The sequence below is a fragment of the Nelumbo nucifera genome, chromosome 6 (genome assembly GCF_055504915.1).
Source record: "Nelumbo nucifera cultivar China Antique chromosome 6, China Antique-T2T, whole genome shotgun sequence".
NCBI lineage: Eukaryota > Viridiplantae > Streptophyta > Magnoliopsida > Proteales > Nelumbonaceae > Nelumbo > Nelumbo nucifera.
The window spans coordinates 9247242-9272631 of NC_142654.1; the positions used below are offsets into that span (position 1 = coordinate 9247242).

Below are 25390 nucleotides of genomic sequence, written 5' to 3' on the forward strand. Positions count from 1 at the left end.
TCTTAGCTTCTTCAGGCTGCTGTACATCCTCTATTTTCTTTTATCAATAAAAGTTAACTTTACTCAAAAAAAAAAAAAAAAAAAGAGAGAGACATCCATCTGGTTACAGGACATATGCCAGTTTTCAGTCACCAGCAGACCATCCAAGGTCTCCACTGACTCAATATTTGATATAGCTAGCCCTTCTTCCCCAATGTCTAGGATTGCTTTTCGAGCATCAAAAGGTATAACAGAAGCAGGGCACTTGAACAAGAATTTTTTCATGATACACTCCAGAAGCCTCCCCCAATCTGTAACATCTCTTACTATTGTAAGAACCAACTGCTGCCTCCAAACTCCTTTGACGACAATTTTTGGCTTTCGTTTGAACTAGCCAAAAAAAAAAGCTTCAAGCTCCTACTCTCAGATTTTTCTCCCTTCGATTCCTCCCTAGTTTATTGCAATTCAGATGTTGCTCTTAGTGCTTCACAATGAACCCCTATTGTCTTCTGCTGATTCCTTTTTTTTTTTTGAAAGTGATTCTCTTCCAGTCTCGTCAATAACTCCTGTAACTATCAGCAAAAACCATCCAGCCTCTTCTCCCCCTGCCCTCTGAAACGCAGATCAATTGTTTTCTGTTATCGCAAAAATACTTTGTAATGGCAACAAACCATCCTTTCATGTTTCTTCTCACCTCTACTTCATAACTCTTCCCCACTAGACCAAAGGAACTTTCCCAACCTCGTTTTTTAACAGAGTAAACTGTTCCATCAACGAAACCTTTCAACCAACAAATAGCTTCTCCTATTAAAAATATTGTAACTCTTTTGTCTGCCTTGGTCTTTAGTATTGCTGTTCCACTATTCGTTCCTTCCTCAAGTAAGAAATTTTTTGCTTCGATTTCCACCCCCTTCTCCATCTCAATGCCGCTTGGAATTCTCTCCAACTCCCTGTGTGCAAGTCATACTTGATACAGGGTGAAAACAGAGGTAGGATAGCTTGCATTGCTTTCCAAGGTGATGCTCTTGTAGTACAAGCTAGAATCCCAGAATCCCATCCATTATCCGCAAGCCCATGAATACTAACTACTACCTTAGCCCACACCCCACAGCTTTTCTTTTTCTAGTAGGAACCTCCACAACCATTTTCCAAACAGAGCCAAGTTTCTCTTCTGTATATTCCCAATGCCAAAACCTTTAGACTTCTTACTTCTACTCACCACTTCCCACCTAACCCTACGGTCCTTTTTCTCCTCCCTTGACTACTAACAAAGTCTCTCATTAGTTTTCCAACTTGCTAGCCACCCTTGTTGGAATCTTAAAAACCGATAAAAAAAAAAAAAAAAAACAGACAAGTTAACTAGTGTAGATCTAATCTAGAAACTAACTTTTCCCAAATCTTTTCCCAGTCCATTGAGAACAGAAATCTATCCAATTTAGAGCAAGTTGAGGGTTCTTGAAAATTTGACCAGGTGTATTCTACTTGTAGCCATGGAAGCACCTTTAATTCAAAGTCATCCACAAAAGCATTGAAGTTTCTCATGCTTGTAGTTATTCTTCGATTGGGTCATTGGTTTCTGTTGTGAACCATTGCTACTACAATAAAATGTTAATAAATGGTACTCCCCTGTATAGGAAAGTTGCAGAGAATGAAATCATCTGCGCCAAAGACATGCATCCTACTTAAAACTTACAGAAATACAAGAATCAAAAAGAATGAATATGCATTATAACATGCTGAAGAGCAGCTCTGGTACTAGTAATAAAATAACTTTTGACGGACAGCAATGAAGTGGCCAAGCTTACCATTTTGACTTGCATACCCACATGTCTGTACATAAAGAGAGGGGTGTCCCCTGATGCAGGGTACCTTTGCATCCTTGTTTATCATTTTTTGTAAATATTCTGTTGGTGAGAAATATTGCTCATACATAAGCTATTCTTTTTTTTTGTACATATATCCTTTCACACACCCAATCTCACTATCTAGTTGGCAGTTAAATTCATCTTAAGGAATCCTATCTGACCTAGGATTGACAAGGAGGCCAAAATTTCATTGATCTCATAATGAACAGCCCCCATTGGACCACTGCCCCTACAAATACTTCTTAGCTATGTCATAGCAAACTCCAAATAGAATGTTAGCCAGAGAGGGGGGAGGGGGAGAGAGTAAGACAAGAAAAGAAGAGAAGCATAGATAATATCAACTCCATAGCAATAACTAATGAGACAAACCTGGCAATGCACACTATTTTTTTCTATGTCCTTCATTATCCTCAAAGAGTCATCCTTGAAGCCATCCTGTGGATGAATAAGGGAAATAAAAGAATAATAAATTAGCAACCTTTTCTGGGTATGGAAGCGTAAAAGGGCCATTCTACTACTCTTCCCTATAACTCATAAAATTTTATTAGATGCCACTATATCAACAAAATAAATCAAGAAATATTCTTTCTGGAAGGTCCTCAAGCATTAAAATAGAAACATTAATCAAGAAAAGTTCAAAATAAAACAGAACCATATCAATGACAAAATGTAAACTAGACAAAAAAAAAGAAAGAAAATGGAACAAAATGTAGATTCTATGTCAAGTCTATAATATCTTCACTTTCTAATGTGTAGATTCAGTAAAACTTTACAAGAGGTGGTATTTAATTGGATGCTTCCTTTTGGTGAAGACAATCTATCTAAATTCAAGGTCCTTGCTCTTCTTCAGGGTCATGGTCACCCATTGTGCATCAAGAGGCTGGTGGTGGAATGGGACACCCAATCTTTTTATCAGGTAGGGCTCATCTGTTGAGCATCAGTTACATCCTCTAAGAAGCTTTTTTAGTGGCCAAAATGAAAGTCAGATCATCCAATATTTGTGAAAGTCAGCCACCCCACATTATCATTACCACTAGGATGAAGGAGGTGCAGGGACTATCATTGGTCAGGGGGTGATAAGTGATGATTAGGTCAACATAGCTATCAGCTTCTCAGGGCTGGTGAGTGGTGTTAAGTCAGTGAGAGTAGAAATCTTGATCTCAAGTAAAGATTGACCTCAAGCGCTGGATAGAATGGAATAAACATGGAAGGGGATTGCCAAGTGGTCATAATATGACTAGAGTCTAGGGAATGAAGTACCACAGATGTTCAGGTTCTTGTTAGAGAAGCTAGAGCAAAGACTCAACAGCCTAAATGCCTTGTTCAGGTGGGTTCCTAGAACAACCAGTGCTTTTTTACTACCTTATTTTAGGAATGACTTGCAGCCAATACTCACTGGCTAGATCTGGGGTCAATAGAGAAAAATTTATTTGAAGAAGCCCCAATCTGGAATGGACTTGCAAACTGATAAAGGTACTTGTTTGTAATCAAGGCAGCTTATTCAGTTACCAACTTTGTACATTTTGCTGTTGTTGCAATAGTTATACTTAGTCTTGCTTATCAAGAAAAAAAAATTGAGACATTGATTTGTTCATGATACAGTATTTTCTATATTTATTGTTTTGATTCTTAACAAAAGCAATTCAAATATTGATTAGAAGAAAAAAGAACCACATAATTAGCAAGAGAAAAATGGAAGTTCTTTTGGCTCCCATTTGATTTTTTTTTTGACACCATCTGATGTAAAATAAGGCAATAATAAATGTCATCATTGGTTGGGCCAGCTTCCTTGTAGGAACTGATAAAATCAATGTTTGTTATTGATCAAGAAAAACTGATCAAATCAATGTTTTAAGATGCCCTACAAGGCAGTCAAGCTATTCCTAAAATGCCTGAAGATGCATAATTTACATTTGGGGCATTCACCTCAGACTGAAGCATTTATGAAATATATTCCTTTGGGTGAGGCATAAGTATCAAACACACCTTATATTTGATTAGTGAGCCTCACATGGAAGATTAATTCACCTATCTTATAAACAAATATATATCTTCTACTTATTTAAATCAAATAATGACTAACTGTTTAACCATAGCTTCTGGTTTATTATCCCAATATGAATATCACTTTTATTAATATTACAAACATTTTTTTGATTAACATTATAAACAATTAACCATTGTATAACAGTATATAAACATGATTTGCAAAACCCTTTTAGCCATTTAGTTTTACTAACACCTACAAAGATTGGAGAGAACATTCTATCTAGTCTTTTTTTTTTATAACTAACATTCTATCTAGTCTTTTTATTGATAACTAACATTCTACCTATCTTGAATAGCCCTCTCTATCCTATTAAGAGAAGATGGAGGGAATATTGGGGAATCTTGGAGATAAGGAACGTCATGAGATCACTAGAAGTCCAAACACCATTACAAATAACACAACAGTTTGCTGTCTCAATCAAGAGAACAAGATTCAACCAAACGAGCTTCTGTTATGTGTCTGTGTGGAGTCTGAATTAGCAAGCTCAAAAAACAAAAAAAGGATCTGCAGATAGGTGCAGACATGTTTTTGCATGTGTACATAAATCAACAACCTTGAGACTCTGCAGAAGAAAAGACCTTCTTGGTGTTTATCCCCCCCAGCCCCAAATTGTTCTATCCTTTTTAACACCTATGGGAAATTAACACATCACCTGATAATCTCCTGTTTTTCGCTCATTGAGTATGGCATTGGTTCTTTTCTCTGTCTGGCTGTAGATGGACACCTCCTTCTAATGAGGTGGGCTTATCTATCATCCCTTAAAATAGAAAGAAAGGTAAAATAATGTGAAAATGCACCAGGGTGACAATCATTTGGACATTATAGGAAAAAGAAATGGAGAATTTTCAAGAGAACGGAAACATCTCAAGAAGGTATTATAGAAACCATATCAATAAGGGTTATGCATTGGTCAAAACTCGGAAGATCTTTGACCCTTTCTCAACATAAGATACAGATAGAAACTGGCAATGGTTGAGTTCTTCCACATCAGCTAAACAAAGGACTCATTGGCATCTGAGTCCACTCAGCACTAACATCGTCAAATTAAGGTGATGTTCAGCAAGTCATTTTAGAAAGATCTTCCGATAGCCTAGATGGCAAAAAGAGATACTGAGCTTTTGGGATCCTGTCTTTAAAGATAATGACCATGGTAAGTATCTTGATCTACCATGGTCTACTGATCTGTTAAATGAGAGATTTTAGGGACGGAAAGATGGGAAGCTTCATTGAAGCTTCCTGATTTTCACCATTTTGGGCTTCCACGAGGTTTCTGTGCATTGGTCTTTTCAGCTTCCTGTCCTACATTGCCAAACAGAAAAAGACCAAATTTTGGTCTTCCGAGCTTTGAAAAGCCTGAAAGATTGCTTGGAAAAACTTCGCATACACCCCCTAAATTTTGAGGGCTGTAGTTTGTGTAGCCCAGGAGCTTCACGAGTTGGAGAGGTCTGTAGAGGCCATCAAGGACATATCCTAACATTTTCTCAGGACCTCTTGTTATGGGAATTGTTTTTTTTTTTTGATAAATCTCCTGTTATGTGAAATTCAATAAGGGCAGAACTGATAGCCGTTAAGTACAGTAGTACAGAGGCTGCATTTGGGAAAGACTCTCAATTTGACATCTCTTTTGGTGGAAGTAGAACAAAAGGAGGTTTAAATGAAATAAGGAAATATGGCAGAGTTCTAGATTTTTGCATGCCTTACCACATATAGTGAACAAGGTTGAGGTTCCTTAATAAAAGAGGGAATTAGATTATCTCCAACTCCCACAAATGTAGTAGAAACGGGTTTGGGAACAATTCTAGAGCACGGTTCATCAATCTGATGCAAAAGGCCATGAGATTGGTATATGTATATATGGATATCAAATTGGCCAATAAACTCATTTACAGATCATCCTTACTTCCTTGCCAAGGAGTTGTTTAATAGTGATAGTTATTTGTGTTCCCAATTAATATGCTCTCTCAAAGTGTCACATGTGTGTATTATATACGTATGTCATCGTCTAAGCTTTATCTTAATTTTATGGGATGGGCTACATATGTCCTGTTCTGTCATTCCGTTCTGTTCTTTACAGTGCCATATCCATTATTAAACTATAGGCCCTCAAATCATTTCTCACTACTTTAACCCATGTCCATATGTATATATAGCTATGTATGTGTGTATGTATGCTTGCAGCAATATTTCATGCTAGGTTAAGAAAACTTGGGACAGAATTCTGTAAATAGTCAAGCGAGGAGGAACAGTAGAAAATCCCAGGAACTTAATCCTATGAATAAATTTGAAGTCAGTTAAATGCAAACAAGTTACCTCTGCTAACATGTGATCAGCCTCATCAAAAACAAGAATTTTAATATCCCTCGTCCCAAGTTTCTTTGCTGACATCCACTTTTTTATGGTACCGGGAGTTCCGATCACTATTTGTGCCGTTATTGGCGCCCTTTTATAAATTGGAAGATAGTTGGAACTATCCGAGGGAATAGCACATTCAGTACTTATCCCTGTGTATTTTCCCATTTTCAGTAGAACTTCCAGATTCTGCAACATTCGTTTCCTACCGTTACAATATGAACCAACAAATACCACCAACAGGAGGAGGTGCAGAAAAGAATATTAATAAATAGATACCTGGATGGCCAACTCTCTTGTAGGGCAAATGCAAAGCGCCTGAGGTGCTTTGAGATTGGGATCAACCCGACTCAGCATCCCGAGCACAAAGCAAGTGGTCTTTCCAGAACCATTGTGAGCTTGCGCTATTAAATCCTTATACGGTGGAGTCAGGATCATCGGCAAGCTTATTGCCTGAATCTTACTAGGCTTATTAAATCTCATCTCAACATAAAGCCCCTGCAGCAGCTCAGGAGACAGTTTCAAATCCTCGAAAGTAGAAGCAGACGTATAGGGAGTATCCCCCGATGTAACCTAGATCAAAATTAGTGTGAAGAAAAAACAAATTGGTGATCTAAAACCCTAATATCCAAGAAGAAACAAGTGGGGGAAAAAAAGAAAAACTCTGTTACCGCTTTAATATTCGAATCTTCTGGTTCGTCCAGAAACTTGTTGACTTTCTTGCTCTCATCGATTGCCAGAGAATCGACATTCAGTTCAGCCGGCTTGTCTCCGGACGCCGACGAAGTGGGTTCTTCGGCCATATCATCTTCCTCGTCGGCCCAAGAACGTCTAACTTGCGGTGGATTTACTTCCGGGACATTCTCTGTCCCAGAAGCGGCTACGTTACTGCTGTCAGCCATTAAGTCGATTTGCAGGAGAGGAACAGAGATGAAGCTGGAGAGAGAGAGAGAGAGAGAGAGAGAGAGAGAGAGAGAGAGGGAGAGAGAGAATGGGTAGGACGACTGAATGATCAGACTGTATAATTCAAGTACAGTTGGTGCTCGAATTGCGGACGGCAGTCAATCGGACATATTACGCTAAGTCGCTAACACTCGGGAAGTGTTAATACGAAGGACTGAGGAGTGAGGAGGGCGAGACGACTCACCGACTACGGAATCTCGACTCAGACGGTTCTCTCAGTCTAGAGAAGTCTAGACGCCCATGTGCTGGGGCGGATGCGGAAGATATGGGCTCGTAGTTGGCCCAGTCCACGTCTGAGATTTTACATTTGGGAAATTTCAGCTGTTTCTGATGCTTGTTCTCCATATACGAATGGGCCCAACCCAAACCATGTTATTGATGTGATAATTTCGGATATCATGGTTCAATAATTCATATAAGGGAGAGATGAGGAGGATTTCACCCAAAGCATTAGAACGAGAAAATAGAAAGGGTACACCTAGATTTTTAGGTAACAGGTGAATACCACTTAAATTAAAAGAAAATTTTATAAAACAGTTGTAAGGCCAATTATATTGTATGGAGTAGAGTAAGATAGAAATGATAGGAATAGTGATGAAGTTATTTCTAGAAACTTAGGAATAGCTCTAATTGGTGATAAAATGAGAAAGAATAGACTAAGATGATTTGGACAGGTGCATAGAAGACCACCAACTATGCTAATTATAAGAACTGATCAGATTGGCAAAATAGGATTCATGTAGCCAACTCCATATAGTTGGGATAAGGCATAGATGATTATGATTTAGGAATAGCAACGGGGTGGATTCATGGTATAGCAACTTCTCCTTGTCAAGGATGGAGAATCCCTTAATTTTTCCCCACCTGAAAGTAAATTTGGGGGCATTTTAGAAATGATATTATGGGAATTTGAGACATTTTAGAAACTATATTATGAGAATTGGGGGGTATTTTAGAAATGAGATGAGAGGATACTATAGGTTTTAACAATTTGACAGAAATGCAGGGATATTTTAGAAATTAATATTAAACCTAGGAGAATTTTAGTAATTTACCACTGGGCTCATGGTGGATTTGGGAAATTATATGCAAATCTAGCCCTAGTTTGGGGCAAAAATATTTCCCATTGCCTTGTTTAAGATAGGGGAAAACATGCACCACTTAGGTAAGGGTGGGGCCCTAATTTTATGGGGAAATTTTCCATCCCTATAGTTACCTAAATTCTTGCTAAGGTCATTAATGGGTCAGGTCTACCTGATATAACCAAACTGATTATACCGGTTTTTGCTATTCTAAATTGATTAAGAGCCAAACCAAACATGTAACTAATAATATATAAAAGTCTCATGGTTTTCTTGTAATTTGTGTTATATTTCATGTCTAAAAGGATAATTTTGTACGTTACATAAGATAATTTTAGTTAAAAAAACACTTGTTTTTATAACAATATAAAAATTTTACTATTTACTGCCATTTTTAAGGTTATATTTATCAAAAATGAAATCCAAGTTGTCATATTAAAAGTAATGCCCATTCCAATTTTAACTATTTGATTGGCCAGAATTAGATTAGAATTCCCATTCTTATAGAATGGCAATTCCCCATTTGAGGGAAATGGCCATTTTTGGCCTCCCCCCCTTGGTAATGGGAATCTCACTCTAGTGGATCAGATTAAAAAAAAAACAAAGATAAGTGACTTCAAACCCCCAACCTTCCTTATTGAGAGTCATACATACTATATGAAATCCAATTCTAAATCCCATTTGAACCAAACAAGTGGGAGAATAGATAATTCCAACTTTGATTCCAAGGGATTTCGGTTCTAATTCCAACAATGAACCAAATGTCAAGTATATAATTGGATCAGACCTAATTAACCTGATTAATATATAATTGATTTAGTTTTTATTTAGAGTTTTGTATCCCAATTATAATTGGATCGGGCCAGTTCCACCCTATCACGATCAAAACTTGACATATTAGCAACTTTATATAGGTGCTTAAAAGGACAAGTTTTAACTTTGGTGTCTGTTTTGGAGTGCTTTCATGTGATAGCTTCTAGATTTACAAGGTGGGCTCCACCCAGACAGCTTATAAGCAATGGTAAAAAATAGCTACCTTACGACCTAAATTATGGCTTTCTACCAAAGCTTCTTTTATTAGTTTCTCCAAAGCAACCTTTACTCTGGTGGAGGGGCAGCAACCTTCAAATTTTATTAATATTAAATAATTGGCTGAAACATGAAAAGAAAAGCACGGGAGGACATATCCCGCCTTGCCCCAAACATGAGATGATTAATTGAAGATTGGGATTTGCCGTCACAAGGTCCTGAACGGTGTATGGTGGAACAAAAGGATGTAGTTAATGCCTTAGTGGTATTCGATAAAATGCCGATATGGAACCAAAGAAGCTGGAAGATACAAGAAATTAAGAAAAGCCCCAAGGAGATTGTATATGAGAGGATACTCCGGTTTAGAAAAGAAACAAAGATGTAGGAGCTATCAACAAAGTGCAGTGACACAACATAAATGTTGGGATGATATGGTGATTGGCATTCGTGAGCCTCTTCAAAGGCTCATCAAGGTTTTTAAAATCAAACTGGACGATGAATCGATTTTAGGGGTTTGGTTTCTGGGTCAAATGGTCCGGTCATTGGAACTGAATGGATGACCCATGACAAAATAAATAAATAAATAAAAACTGTCACTGTCGAAGATGATTCGAACGATTTGATCGCCCAGATCAGCGATTTATTGATCAAATCAACGGTTTTTGATAAAATAATGGTTCTGAAATAAGACGGAACCGATCACCTGACAAGTTCCTGGTTTTTCCAGTCTGACTGTCTGGCCTGGTCCAGTTTTCCCCCACTGCTTTAAAATCAAATGGCCCTTTTCTTCTACAGTTATGATGACAATGTTGCATGCCAAATGATTCTAGAGAAAAAAGGATTGAAAGGTTATGAGGTGATCCCAACATTCCTGATAACTCATAATTTTGTTCATGCTACTCAAAGGGTTACCATGCATCTTACAATGATTTCCAATGCCATTTTAAAGAAGAAATCCCATTTGAACTCTGTCCAGCAATAATGTATAAATAAATGATTCACATCCCTTTTCCATTTCATGCACAAAACACAATATTTGGCATCTGAAAACCTCTTAGTTTCAGGTGGTCAATTATTAAGGTGAAAGGTTTCACTTTTAATGCTTCAAGGGCATTTTTGTATTTTTTCTTTATTTGTTTTTTGATCGCCCTGGTATAAACTATTTCTGGCACCGCCAACAGAACTTTTTGCCTATCGTTCTTCTTCTCTTCTATTATCCTCTCTTCTCCACTTTTTCTTCTCTTCTGTTCCAGCTCTCTACTGTTTTCTCCAAGATAATATGGTAACAAAGCAGGTCTGTTATGCCAGGAAAATGGAACCGATCAAGTGTTCCACTCATTTTGCTGTGTTTCTCTTGGAGAAGCTTGAGAATACCAATCAGACTGGTCTGAGAAGGCTTTTTTCAGACTTTTTTCTCTCCCTCTCTTGGTTGTGTACCAAGAAAACCTTCTGTAACTGTTTCGTGTGATTGATGTGAAGGGTTTAGAACCTATTTTTCAATTTTTTTTTTGTGGACCGTGCGATCCTTTAGGGTGTGTTTGTAGGTCAGGTGATGACTTGTACTTACCGTAACATCAGTAAGGTAGATGTATGGTAATTGGAAGGCCAGATTTGTCCTGGGGAACCTCCCATAGGTTGTTTGGTACAATTGCTCTTTATACTTGAAGCTGATTTATAGAAATCGACATGCAACTATTATTTGAAGCTATTTGTAGTTGAAACAGGCATATACCTTAAAAAAATTGAAGTACTGGAGGTTGTTTGTAGATGTACAAGTGTTAAATTGGTCAAGCCTCATTGAAAGATAGAGACAAGGTAACATCTACAGAGTTAGACCCAGCTAACACGATGTCAGATTCCCTCCCTTCCATTCAAAAAAGATGAGGAGTCCTCAAAGGAGAAGAGGGAAAGAAATAGGTTAGAGGTCACTGTTGAGGAGGAAGGTAAGGAGAACTTAGATGAAGAGGAAGCCATTGAAAAGGTGGCAGTGGAAGGAAGGGGGAAGAATGAAAGAACGGGAGGGGCGGAAAATAAGGAAGCCATAGAACCTCAGCCTGACGAACAAGGGGAAAGGAGAGGGGGGAGGAAGTGGAAATGAAGAGATTTCTACAGATGGCATCCCCAAAAAGAAAAGAGTGGGTTTTGATAGTCTAGTGGATAGACAGGTTGAAAATGGGAAGTCTCTTGGGTTCTTTTTTTTTTTTTTGGGGGGGGGGGGGGGCGGGGAACGGTGGTTAGAAAAGCAATTGAACAATTTGAACGAAACAGAAGGGAAGAGGCGAACAAACTGAAAGTCTGGGGGGAAGGTTTGGGAGGAAGATGAAGGGGGAGAGGAAGAAATAATGGCTGAAGAATGATGGGGGAGCTGCAAAGCAGTGGTTGGTTAGGGGGGAAGCTTTTGAGGAATTGCAGAAGTCTCAGGTTTGATAGGGAGAGCTTTGTTTCTGGTGCCTTCAAGGTTGCGCTTCATGCAGGCATTTTATTTTCCCGGTTTTGTAAGTTTATGAAAGAAAAGATCAGAAGTGGCTCTGAAGACAAATGCTGGAATCTGGTGAAGATTGTGGCAGCTGTTAGTATCTTGGTTGCAGTTTGGGTTTTGATCTCTCCAGCTTTTATCCTAGTTTTAAGAGAGGATTTGGATATCATATTAGGGGATATATTGGAGTTTCATCTCTATAACCTGGATGAATTTTAGTTTTGTTTTTTCTGTCAGCTTTTTAATGTTGGTTCTCTCCAGCTTTTTTATGTTTCTAGCTCCAAGGGGCATGAAATATAGGTTATGCTTGGTCAAAGATACTTTTAAATAAAATAAAAAGAAAATCTATGAAAATGAAAAAGATTATAGTCTCAACAGCATGTGACAGGTATTCTCCCTATTCAATAATCAACCTTCTCAATGAGTATCCCCATCTACGTACTCCCTCTTTAATGTCCACTTTCACCGTAGCATCTCCACGGTGAACAGCCATTAAGAAAATAGATATTTCATTGTTTTGATTGTTCCCTAACTTTTCTTTTGATGAAACCTTTTGCCCAAATTCTAATTTCTCTTTTGACAAAACCTTCTGCCTAAATTCACAGGTGCAGGCGGCTTATAATCATTGTTGCTCAAATTTGAGAAGTCAGTTGTTTTTAGTGGGTCTCATAATTGATATTCTTCTATTGCTTTCAGGTCTGTTCCTTCATCTTTCCGATCCAAATATAGTTGTTTATAATTGCTTTCTTCAACTGCTGAATTTTTTCACTTAGGTTGTGTTTGATTGCAATGCAAATAAATTTGCACTAATGCACAATTATGACAGTGCATATGATTTAAGTGTAAATTCTAACCTATTTTTGTTTCAAATTTTATCTTATTTTGTTTGATTGCAGTACAAATGAAATAAATTAAGACATGAAGTAGAGTAAGGTAAAACCCAAAACAAAATAAAACGAGAGTAAGCATTTTTTTTTTTTTAATTTGCACTCTCCTGCATTTGTACTAGTGCACATAGACTTGCACTACAGCCTTAGTTTCAAAGAAAAAACACTTTCAATTTTATATATAAAGTAAGGCCACAAATGTGCCTCTTATATAAAAGAAGGTTAATATCACCTAACTTGTAAACGATCCTGCATAAATGCTTATAAACAAACTCAAAACTTTTTGCAGCCATCAATCTTCAGGTGAAAAAATTCATTCTGATAAATCAAGGGATGAGAAATGGGCCAGACTGGCCTGAGTCCTGCCTGACTGTAGATAATGTTGCACCTTAGGTTAAAAATGTAAAATTATAGTCTTGAAGTTATTGAGAATATAAATTCAGAATCTTATTAAAAATCTATTAGACCAGACCACTCACAACAGGAAATAGGGTAACTTTTTGAGTACCCTACCTTGTCCAAGGAGTGTGCAATCGATAAGGGTTGCAACCTCACAACCAGTGTGTGCATATGCACTCTTCAAATTTAATGGAATTGAAGATCTACCAAATTCTTGATGAGAGGCTGCTATGAGGTTACTTAGGTGCATGCCACAGAAGAACGTTAGCTCCAGATAGTCTGGAATAACATTCTAAAGGTTGAACTGTTGCATCAACTTAGTAGCAACAGACTAACATTGGGTAATGGCATTTGTTAACATCGTGTAAAATTTTCAAGTTAATGCAGCTGAGCTACAATTCCAGTTGGTTGAAACAAAACCTGACCTTCCCTTCCAGCAACGAAATACACAAAATCTTGCAGTTGGTGGATGTTCTACGAAGGAAAGAAGGAATGCTTAACATTGTTCTTGGATCCCAACCCTGAAAATTAGATGCACTAACTATTGCCTGAATTGTTTGACCATCCATACCATCCAGTCATTCCGGTGTTTTGAACTGATTATCTGGACTCAATGAGAACAGCAGAGGTGGGTTGACAACTTGACATCAAAACAACCTGGTGCAGTCCAAGACTCATAATCTAAATTCCTAGGATCATTCCACTTTAAGTGTTGTTGCCGTGAATTGAAATGATTGATGGGTTGACAATTTGAGCTGAAATTTATAAATGATCCATTCCCCAAAAAGATTTTGGCCAGGATTCTGAACGTTTAAGTTCCATTTTTCTGGCCACTTAGAAGTCAGAACTCCCATTTCTCAACAACAAAATCATTTCAAGTTAAAAGAAAACAATACCACCCACTACATGATATTTCATCCTAAATCTGAAAAAGATCCATACAACTTTACATTTTCATGGGAAGGAAAAGAAAATCATTGAATTCAATCATTCAAGTTCAAAATTATAGAGTTTGTGGTACCCACTTCTTGGTAGGAGTTTTAATGATTGGAAAGTTGAATCTCTTATGAAGTTGATGCAATTGCTTTACAGTTCTGTTGTGAGTAGAAATCATATGGATTGGAGAGAATGGCTATAGGAAATGTCTAAAAAGTTATTAGCCATATCATTGTGTCAATTTCCTGCCTAATAAGTTTTATCATTGTTGTCATACGTGTAGTCGCGGATTGATCAACGTCTTGTCCATTTGGGGAAGGGGTTGCTGACTCTTGCACCTTACATTGCTTCCGGTTTTTGATGGCACTCTAAGTATTGGACACATCCCATTCATAATGGACTTCCATTTACTTATTGTTCCGTAGGATAAGAAGCTGACTGCTCCTCATGAAATTGATAGAAAGACACTACATAATTTATATGTTAAAATTTAAACACTTTTAACTATCTATCTATCTCTCACTTATAAAATATATATATATATATATATATATATATATCACATGTGCCATCTTAAACATATAATATGATAAAATTTATAAGAAACTGAAGAAAATATTATATATAATTATCAAAATAATCGGTTTAGGGTATGAGTCGGTTCAGGACAAGCGAGAACAGGAGTAGATCCATTATAATTGGCTCGACTCGTTCTGGTCCGTTGGGTAGGCCCTCACCGTTGACAGCACTTAATTCAAGCTGAAAGAAGACAGGAAGGCTGGTGCGGCACCAAGGTTGTATCTCTTTTTCTTCTACATTAGGATTTGCTATTCTTGGTAAAGGACCTTTACAACCCCATAATAATGCTCAAAACTTTTCTTTTGTAGGGTACGATTTTGTCATTGGGTGTTGATATCACACCCACACAAACTAATAAATACTTCTAAACAAATTTGAACCTTGTATGCTAAAACTTTTTTAAAGGTTATCATTTCTTTATTATTGTTGTCATGTTAGATGTTGTATGTTGTATGCAAGCTTGGTAAGCAAACTATTACTATAAAAAAACTTCTCTCTACTCCTATGTGTATGTTGTTGTTGTTGCTAATTCTGCCGGCTACTGTGTGTAGGTGCAAATGGTTTGAGGTCTTAGGCATTCGGGGAATGGGTTGTTGAATCTTCAACGTTGCCATCAGATCCGACCGAGTAAGTACAAAGGCAAAGCCTACGTAGCACCTTTTTGCCTTCTTGGTAGTACAAAATGTTTCATCGCATTTATGTGACTGAAGAAGTAGGTAGAAATAGAATAGACAACTGCATTATGAACTCATTATGTATGGCTTTCCTAGGTATCATCTAGTGACAATGCAGATTCAGCCAGGCACAAAGACGGCAACGACAACCTTTCTCGGAGCTATTGCGGATGATGATTTTGGCAAGGTAACAAAGCGTCGACTTATGTGATGATTTGGTTTTTCTTAATTTTGTTTTGCACATTCTTAATGGATTCACCTTCTGTTTCCCTTGTGCTGGATGAGTGGTCGACCGGTCCTTCTCAAGTTTCAAGGGGTGGTTCCACCGGGAGTTGGCCACTCAACATATAGGGCTATCAAAGGGTATGGTCCAAGCCGGGTCAAGGCAGAAATAGTTCCCAACCAGTTGTTAATCGGAACAAAATCATACACCTAGAACCGTTCTTGATAGTATAAAATGTAAGATTATATAATAAACTACACTAATAACCGAACCGATCATATATAAAACTACTAGTGTTTTATTTAAAAAGCAACCCAAATCTAAAATTTGGTAACGCAACCAAAATAAAATTTGACGGAAAAACACTAAACTATTGATAAGCTAAAAAAAAACCAAACACTTTTAACTAATACTATAAGTAAAACAAAGAATTTTAAGCATATATTATGATGAAATTATAAGAAATTCACCAAAATATTATTTAAATTTAATCAAGCAATTGGCTTTGGGTCTTAAGCATTTTGGGACTGTTTATAGGAAGAACCGACCCGCTTCCCATGTCGAACATATTTATGGAACTGAAACCGTTATACTCGGTCCGGTTTGCCAAGGACCGTTGGGCAAACCCTACCCGTTGAAGGCCCTAATTCGAGAATGCGGACCGGTGGAAGACCAATGCTGCAACAACCCCTTCCTTCCCCACAGGGATCCACTTTCCTTGGTAAGCAGCTTTCCAACCCCTAGTCAATGTTCAAAGTTTGGCTTTTGTAGGGAATGACTCTAACATGGGATGTTGATTTTGGACTCGCACGACTTGGCGATTGCTTCCAGAGAAACGTCAACCGTGTCACTACAGGCGCATTATCTAGAGCTCTCTTTGCCAAATGAGGTATCAAGAGTGGTCGCAACCATGTAGGTTCACATTTCTCTATATGCTAAAGCTTTCTCAAGTGGTGACATTTCTTTTTGGTAATTGCTTTTTGTTTGCATTTTTATTTCTTCTCTTTCTAAACTCTTCTCGATTATCTCCAGGCATCGACACTTCCAGGAGATTATGTGGCAGCGACGATTCAACTGTATGAAGTGGACCAGCAACGGGCATGGGCCCACACCAAGAATGACTCCCGTACTAAGTACAGGGTAACTAAATGTGTGCATAATTTAGATTGAAGTTTACTATTTAGTATCAAAAATTAAATTAAAAAAACTAATATAGGTCTTGCATCTTTGCAATTGACAATCTATTCTGACCTAACTTATTTGAAACTCACTATTAATTTATGTTTTTTTTTTAATTTGATTTAGATATTAAATAAGATCTTATTGGTAAACAATAACCACTTTATTTGGTATTTACTATTTATCTAATAAATCTATTTTGAGTTATTTACTTTTAAAGGTTAAATTAGGTTGCTTCTTGAAAATTAAATCAAGTTTGTAATTAATAAAGTATTTTATTTAGAAAAAAAATCATTCAAAAACAAATGTGGGTTTATTTTTGAATCCTATTGAGAATGTTCAGGAGTGAAACTACCCACTTTTTGAATCTTATTTCTTGAATTAATAGGATGTCATGTCTAAATGGTGGTAGTGGGTTGTGGGCTTTAGTAGCAACTTCTAATGCCACACGTCTAGCTTTCCAAAAAAATGAGGTCCTCACATATCTAAATGGTGGGGGGGATGTAGCCTAGTAGTGGATTGTGGGCTTTAGTAGGAATTTCTCAAAAATTGTTACGTGTCTAATTATCCAAAAAATGAGAAGGCCACCTTGGCTACTCCAAGAGGTGGATTTGCAGAGACTATTTCTAGCCTTGGAGGAAGAGACTATTCCAAGAAGTGGAAAATTGCCTTGGGTTTTACGGGATTTTTTAGTCTATATAAATAAATTAAAAGAGAAGGAGGTTCCCTTTAACGGGATTTCTTTGGCTACTCCAAAAGGTCATAACGGAAGTTTTCAACTCTTAGGAGTACTTAGGTTGTTCCATCATTTAATCAAATCCTTAACAAAATTAAAAATAGTAAAGAGTGGCTACATGCATGGAATGGAAAAGGTGTAGGATATGCGTGGGAAGAGGATATATATATTACGTGTTATAAAGTTCTAAAATCTAAATTCTAAACATAAGAAAAGGTTCTAAACATCATCAAATTCCGCTGGATGTTAATAATCTAGCTTGAGCTCGAGCTTGGCTCAAGTTAACAAGTTCGGAAGTTCGAGCTTGGCTACCTATGATTGTAGGTTTCTCTAGCAGCCGAGGTGTTAAGCCGAGGTCTCCCTTATTTGCTGAAGTGTCGAGCTGAGGTTTCCCTAGCAGGCGAGGTGTCGAGCTAAGGTCCCCCTTAGTTGACGAGGTGTCGAGCTGAGGTCTCTCTCAGTGGTCGAGGTGCCGTCAAGTTTGAGCTCGATTCGAATTAGAGACTTGAGCAAGTTTAAGTTCTACTACCTTTGGTTATAGGTCCCCTAGCGGTTGAGATGCTGGGCCGAGGTCTCCCTAGCAACTAAGGTGCCGAGCTTAGGTCTCCCTTAGAGAGAGAGAGATAGAATTGGCAGGAGAGAGAATGACATTCTTGTAATTTGTAAGGAAAAAAATAGTTGGTAGGAGTGAAAGTGATATTCTTGTAATTTGTAAGGAGAAAGAGAAAGAGAATTGATAGGAGAGAGAGAGTGGCATTCTTGTAATTTATAAGGAAAAAAAAACAAAAATTACTGTTATATTCCATTTCTCGCATCCTGAAACTTTCTTGGATGGATTCATGAAATAGGATTCAAGTAGCCAACCCCATATAGTTATTAGAATAAGGCATGGACAATGGTGATGATAATGACAATAATTTATTTTACATGCATGTTATTGGATATCCAATTCAAAACTAATAAATTTTTGTGTGGAAACTTAGGCAATGCTTCGATAGACTTCTACTTTAGTATTCTTAGAAATATCCAAGTATAAAGTACATAAAGTACTTTTACTTTGGTATTTTTGATTTAAAAACTATTTGGATAAAAAATTTTGAAAAGTATGCTTTTCAAAACAAAAGTATCATTTTCTATTTGGCAAAAGCATGCCTGTTTGTACTTCTAATGATGGTTTTCAATGGTTTCGGGGTTTGAGACCGATGACAGCGGTCTGACTCTAGCAACAACGAGTGGAGGTAGGGTCAAGAGTTTTATTGAAGAGTGTAACCACCCGTTCACACAAAAATAAAAGCACAATTTCGTCAAAAGCACAAAGTATAAAAAAGCTGACTTCGTGCTTTTGAGGTTTCTCGTATATATATGAAAGCAAAAAGTACAAAATACATAATACAAAGGCTATGTCATGTTTTTTGTATTTTTATATTTTCAAAGGTATGAAAATACTTTATAAAAGTCAAACAGGCCTTAATTATATCCCCTTGTGTGCCTTCAATGACCACCAGAGTTGGTATGAAGGTACACTTTCTTCCATTAGCTGTTAGGTGAAGTCTCTTAACTAATGGGGTTTCATTCTCTAACAATATATACCTATAGCCATGCCATCCATGGTTTTGCTCCAAGTCTTTTCCCTTTCGAGCTTGAGGGTATTTTATGGGACAGCTGTCTTAAAATTTTGTTTAAATCATTTTAAGGGTAGGCTGAGGGTATTTTATGGGGCAGGTGTCCCTAAATATTCTGAATGCTTACTCAATGTGTGCCGATTTGATCCAAACTCTCAAAGAGACCTTGTGGGACATGAGACACATACCTCTTCCGTCGCTGTTGTGGTGGTTTTCTATTTTGGATAGCAATGCAAATGGGATTGTGAGAAACGGCCCCAAAGGCATGATTCCTGAGTCAAGCGGTCTGACCGTTCAAATCAAATGGATGGCTTGTTCTAACAAAAAAATAAAAAAACAAAAAAAATTGCCAAAAACTGTTGAATAGTTTGAATGATTCGACTGCCTAGGTCAGCGGTTTGCTGACCAAATCAACAGTTTTTGGTCTTCTCGGGTAAAACGGAACCGGTCAGGTGATCGGTTCCCAGTTTTTCAGTCTGACCATCCAGTCCGGTCCAATCCAATTTTGAAAACCATGCTATGGAGAGTTAGTTTCTTCGAATCCGATGTCATTGGGACAATAAATCAAACAATTATTGATGTTGATATCAGTATATCACAATTTATATGTCACAAAACATCAATGTTTTCAAAATTGGACCAGGCCAGACGATTAGACTGGAAAAACCAGGAACCAATTTCTGTTTCACCCCAAAAACTGTTGATTTTGTCAGTAAACCATTTTTTGGCCAAAAATTATTTTATTTTATTTTTATCAAAACGAGCCATCCATTCAGACCACCGGACGGTCGGACCGTTCAGCCCAGAAATCGGACCCAGAACGATTCGCTGTCTGGTGACTCTGGTCCGATTTTAAAAAACCTTGCAAACCATTATTCCACTTTACAACAATTGTCAATAATAATGCATAATGCCAGCAAGCAGCAATAATTCTTGTATGTAGAAGATGGTGTCCTCTATTTTAATAATTCCTCTCCTATATGTTCAACCTGAGCATTATATCCCTTTCAGTCCCCCTTTTCTTGTTTCTTTCTCATGAGATATGGATGAGGCTGTGTGAAAACGTTCCATTGAAAATTAAGTTCTTCTCTCTCATAATCTCTGCTGACAAGATTGGAATTTTAACTAAAATTATATGTAGTCTTATCTTTTCATGGGTCCACCATGTCTACCTTGCAGAGTCAAATCTGCTACGGCTGTGGTTGCATGACATGTGGCCATGGAAGCAGCAGATTTTTCTTCCTAATCTTTAGGTATCGAGAAGGTTAGATTCATTTTTTTAGATGAATGGGTTCCACAACAGAGCTAACCAGTAGGAGGAATTAATGGAGTTAATTTATATTTACAGCACTCCCTTGCAACCTCTAATAAAACACAGGCAAGTCAAGTGCTGGGAGCCGGAATAAGGTCTGTTGTGACCAGTTGAACTTTACTGTAAATCTATGTTCAATAACTTCTCCGAAGTGGCTCAATCAATTCCGAAGTATCTCTATCAATAAAGAGATACAAGAGTTTTTCTACCATCACACTTGACAGAGATTCTCCTTTCCTAAACAAAGCTTGAACAGCCAAAACAAATCAGACAACTGCAATTTGCAGTTGCAATCCAAGAGATTGCTTTGAGAATAGCCACCGATTCAACCTCTAGATCCCCAAAATGGATATCCAAAAAACCAACCAAGGGTACCAGTGTACCAGTGTACCACCACCAGAAAAAGGCATAAACTGCATTGACTGCCCCAACTCTCAAGGGATACCACCAACACGAGAGGTGAGCAATAAAAACTGAAAAACCGAATTGAAAGTTCGGTTAATTGAACCAGTTCATTCGATTTTGGTTCAGTATTTTAAAAAAATCAAAGGTACCAGTTCGGTTTTGGTTAATCAAAATAGAAAAACTGGTGGTTAACTGAACCGACCGGTATGCATATATTTATATATTATATTTTTTATACATTATAATTAATAAATATGTATTATATATATTTATAATATATAATATATTATTTATTATTTAAAATATAATATTATATATATATTCTTAGTTTTTATTATATATTTATATATTTATTATAATATATTGTAAATAATAAAAAACCGATGAACCAAAAAACTGAACCGATTGTTAATTGAATCGGTCAATCAGTTAACTGATCGGCTTCGATTTGTCCGATTTAATTTAAAAAATAAACCCACGGTTCGGTTGAGCACCCCTAACTGGCACCATCACGAAAGAAAATAGCATCATTTTCCTTATACTAAACCTATTTAATTATATTTCTCACATCAAGTGTGAAGTTGTAATAGTTATTATACTCATAAGTCATAAGTGAACAAGTTCTTAATTGGGACAATTGGGTCTAGCACGATTAGAACCGATTATATTTGGCATTTATAATTATTGATGAATATACTTAAAATTTTATAATGATAATATAACTCTGAATATCAATATAGGTGGGTTTTGAGGTAATGATTGAGTTATTCCACTGTGACCTAGGTGATCAGGATTCAAATTTTGGAAACAGCCTCTCTTTGTGAATATATCGTGATGACGATGTGGGCACAGACTTTATTTTTGCTTCAAATTTCCAACAATAAATGAATGATGAGAAAATCACAAGTGACATGGTATTCAACATTTTTCCACCTCCATTTGCAAGTGTGCTAGCTAGTATAATATGTCGGGCCCAAGAGTAACGATAATCAATTTTGTCAATGTCTTACCTCAATGGTCCCTCCACAAAGTTGTTGCTAAAGTGAATAAGGTGAGGGATCATATATATACATCATGAAAAGTTCGAAAATATCAAAAGCACTTTCAAACCCCAAAACACGAATCCTAAAATTGGAATTTTGTGCTTTGAGACTTTTAAAAGTACAAATCCTGAAATTCATCCAAACGCAACCATATTTTATATGTTATTGGAGACCCGAATCAAAACTAAAATTTTGTGTCGGCAACATTTAAACCCATTTAGAGCTCCAGAAAATACAACCATATTGTTTTTCTTTTCATTATCGACCAAAGTGGTGGCCAATTTAATCGTTTCTCGGATATTTTCTGTTAATGTAGAGATGAAATTTTTCCACATTCTCCACTTGGGCAGGTAGAAAGTGGAAACCCCATTCAATCGTACATCCACGGATCCGTGGAGACAAAGGCGTCCATTGCCCATACTGTATGGAATACGGATCCCTGCTACTGAAGTTGTTCCACATTTTCCACATGGACAGGCTGAAAGTGAAGGCCCCATTAACAATCCGTCGGTCATTCATATCCATTAAGAATAAAGACAACAGAGATTGGACTGTATAAGAACATCCTCATGGTTTCATTGTTCTTCGATCTGTTCTGAATGTTCAGCCATGGCTACTGTAAAACCCTTTTGCCTCTGGTGGATCCTCTTGATGGCCATTTCATACATCACCTCCTTGGTGGCAAAACCAGATGTGTACATCGTCCACATGGATTTATCAGCCATGCCCACACCCTTCAGAGATCACCATAGCTGGTATGAAGCTACACTTTCTTCCATTAAGGATGGGATGGCTGGTGTTGCTACCACCACTAAAGCCTCTAACCTCATCTATACCTATAGCAGTGCTATCCATGGTTTTGCTGCAAGGTTATCCCCTTTGGAGCTCGAACTGCTCGAACAATCACCTGGCTTTGTTTCATCGACTCGCGACGTGCCTCTTAAGGCCCACACAACCCGCACCCCTGATTTCCTTGGTCTCAATCCTAGTTTTGGAGCATGGCCGGTGTCAAACTATGGTGAAGATGTCATAATTGGGCTAGTTGACAGTGGAATTTGGCCAGAGAGTGCAAGCTTTGGAGACGATGGACTGGCCGAAGTTCCAAAGAGGTGGAAAGGAGAATGTGTAAGTGGTACAAATTTCAGTTCTACCTTGTGCAACAGGAAGCTAATTGGAGCTCGCTTCTACAGTAAAGGTATAATGGCTTACAGACCCGACATAGACTTCTCCATGAATTCTGCCCGTGACACAGAAGGACATGGGACACATACCTCTTCCATAGCTGCTGGCAACTATGTCAAAGGGGCTTCCTACTTTGGATACGCCAATGGGACTGCAAGAGGAATGGCTCCAAAAGCACGGGTAGCCATGTATAAGGCTTTGTGGGGAGGTAGTTACGTTGCTTCTGATGTCATTGCGGCAATAGATCAAGCAATTGTTGATGCTGTGGATGTCCTCTCCTTGTCCTTGGGCAACACAGCTTCTGATTTCTATAATGAACCCATCGCCATAGCCTCCTTTGCTGCCATGGAGAAGGGTATTTTTGTTGCTGCATCGGCGGGGAATGATGGGCCCTATGTATTTACTGTGCACAATGATGCTCCGTGGCTGCTTACTGTGGCCTCTGGTTCTCTCGATCGTGAACTGTTCGGAGTTGTAGCTCTGGGCAATGGTGTTTCAATTGCAGGTGCATCTTTGTCTCACGGAAGCTCTTCGCTAACCCGACTACCCCTCGTCTACATGGGTGATTGCTCAGATACGCAGGAACTGAACAAAGTTGGTCACAAGATCATCGTGTGCAAAGGCACGGCTGGCTATGATGATAAGTTTACACCAGATGACGACATTGCTCAACAAATCTACAATGTTCGTGGAGCAGGGGTAGCTGGAGGTATCTTCTTATTATATGAAGGCAATAACTTGGATCCTTACCTCCAGTTTTCATTTCCAGCAGTTCTCATGAATTACCAACAAGGTGAAGCAATCCTTAAATACATTAATGGAAGTCATGACCCAAGAGCAACTCTGAAATTTCCTAACATGCGTATTGGAACAAAGCCAGCACCCAGAGTACCAATCTACAGCTCCAGAGGGCCGTCTGCAATCTGCCCCCATGTTTTAAAGCCAGACCTCATTGCTCCTGGCTCCTTTGTTCTTGGGTCTTGGGTTCCAACAAGTCCTGTGGTGGACGAAGGATCAAGACGTCTGTATAACAACTTCAACATCGTATATGGAACATCCATGGCTTGTGCTCATGCAGCTGGAGTGGCAGCACTTTTGAGAGCTGCCCATCCCGAATGGAGCCCTGCGGCCATTCGGTCTGCCATGATGACCACAGCAGATTCACTGGATAACACTCTCAAACCCATCACTGAACTCGTCGACAACGAGGGACCCGCCAGTCCTCTGGCCATGGGAGCGGGTCAACTGAATCCTAACAAGGCACTCGACCCTGGACTCGTATATGATGCGAATGCAGAGGACTATGTGAGGCTTCTTTGTGCTTTGAATTACACCAAGAAGGAAATCAAGAAGATAACAAGATCATCCTCAAAAGCTGACTGTTCAAACCCATTGTTGGATCTTAATTACCCCTCATTTATTGCCATTCTCCATGAGGATTCTTCGATACTGCCTCTGAATACCAAAGTAGTAAAAGAGTTTAGTAGGACAGTGACAAATGTTGGAGAAGGAATGGCCACATATGTTGCTAAATTGGCACCCATTGATGGTTTCAAGTTGAAGGTTAAGCCAGATAGATTGGTTTTCAAGGAGAAGTACCAGAAGCTAAGCTTCAAGCTCACTTTGAAGGGCCCAAGGGTAGTGGAAAATGGTGATGTCCATGGTTATTTGAGCTGGGAAGAAGTTGGAGGTAAACATGTGGTGAGAAGTCCAATTGTAGCCACAAGTTTCCTAAATGATGATTAAGGGACTAGCCAAATGGACTCTTTCTTTTGTTTTGTTTTAATGATCCTTCTCATCTATGTTTGAGCATCAAATCTCTTCTACTCCCTTCCCTTGTTTATTTGTCATGGGATATTGATGAGGCTCAGGCTGTGTGAAAATGTTCCCTTGAAATGAAGTTCTCTCTCGCAATCTCTCTCTTAGTTCTACAAACAAGATTGGATCCTCCACTAAATTTATGTCGTAGTCTATCTTTTCTGTGAGCTCCAATGTGTCTACACTGTAGTTGGATGTGATCCCCAATGCATGTGACCCCAACGGGGGGTGGGGGGATGACACTTCAGCCCAGGGTCAGAATTTTTAGGCCGTATAGTTGGGGTAGGTGCCAGCTCGAAATAGATGCCAATTCACGAGCGAACATTGGTGTATAAAGTGGGGATTGTTGACATTTTGAATGTTTATAGGTTTGCAGTGGAATTCAGAAATCTGCATTGGACCTGTCCGTATTTTTTCATTTTTTATTGAGAGAATGACTGTTTAGCCCAGAGTCGGAATTTGTAATCCCAGAGTACAGTTGGGGTAGATGTATGTTTTGGACATCACACCAATTTAATAAGTTCGAGTTGAGGTCTCCCTCAGTTGGAGAGACAGTGGCATTCTTGTAATTTATAAGGAGAGAGAGTCATTCTTGTAATTTG

At 38.2% G+C, this 25390-nt stretch overlaps 2 protein-coding genes and 1 pseudogene across 4 annotated transcripts in view; 2 read left to right on the forward strand and 1 right to left on the reverse strand.

Moving 5' to 3' along the window:
- The window catches only part of LOS4 (P-loop containing nucleoside triphosphate hydrolases superfamily protein), a 29696-nt gene extending 22273 nt beyond the window's left edge, over nucleotides 1-7423 (reverse strand). The window contains exons 1-4 of the mRNA XM_010269057.3: nucleotides 6915-7423; nucleotides 6523-6816; nucleotides 6205-6432; nucleotides 2214-2279 (exon numbers count right to left, since the gene is read on the reverse strand). Coding sequence (XP_010267359.1) covers nucleotides 2214-2279; nucleotides 6205-6432; nucleotides 6523-6816; nucleotides 6915-7145 — 819 coding nt within the window. The 5' untranslated portion in view covers nucleotides 7146-7423. The remainder of the gene's footprint in view (nucleotides 1-2213; nucleotides 2280-6204; nucleotides 6433-6522; nucleotides 6817-6914) is intronic.
- Nucleotides 7424-10503: 3080 nt separating this feature from the next.
- On the forward strand, nucleotides 10504-18648 carry LOC109115209 (uncharacterized). Of its 2 annotated transcripts, XM_088889790.1 has the most exons (6): nucleotides 11547-11886; nucleotides 12399-12489; nucleotides 15146-15221; nucleotides 15365-16212; nucleotides 16323-16403; nucleotides 16524-18643. In XM_088889790.1, the coding sequence occupies exons 1-3, from the start codon at nucleotides 11671-11673 to the stop codon at nucleotides 15166-15168; spliced, it is 330 nt and encodes a 109-aa protein (XP_088745916.1). In that variant the 5' UTR covers nucleotides 11547-11670; the 3' UTR covers nucleotides 15169-15221; nucleotides 15365-16212; nucleotides 16323-16403; nucleotides 16524-18643. The 2 variants fall into 2 exon arrangements, 1 of the variants encoding a protein (XP_088745916.1); XR_016077392.1 differs by having other exon boundaries at nucleotides 10504-12489; nucleotides 16323-16380; nucleotides 16524-18648.
- Nucleotides 18649-22161: 3513 nt separating this feature from the next.
- LOC104604618 (subtilisin-like protease SBT3 pseudogene) lies at nucleotides 22162-24899 on the forward strand (annotated as a pseudogene). Its single transcript, XR_016077390.1, has one exon. The product of XR_016077390.1 is annotated as a subtilisin-like protease SBT3 pseudogene (transcript).
- Nucleotides 24900-25390: the final 491 nt, after the last annotated feature.

Coding starts and splice junctions, on each gene's coding strand:
- LOC109115209 (XM_088889790.1), top strand. CDS start 11,671: ATGATGGGGGAGCTGCAAAGCAGTGGTTGGTTAGGGGGGAAGCTTTTG. Junction 11,887..12,398: donor TGGTGAAGATTGTGGCAGCT/GTTAGTATCTTG, acceptor CTAAATTCACAG/GTGCAGGCGGCTTATAATCA. Junction 12,490..15,145: donor TATTCTTCTATTGCTTTCAG/GTCTGTTCCTTC, acceptor TACTGTGTGTAG/GTGCAAATGGTTTGAGGTCT.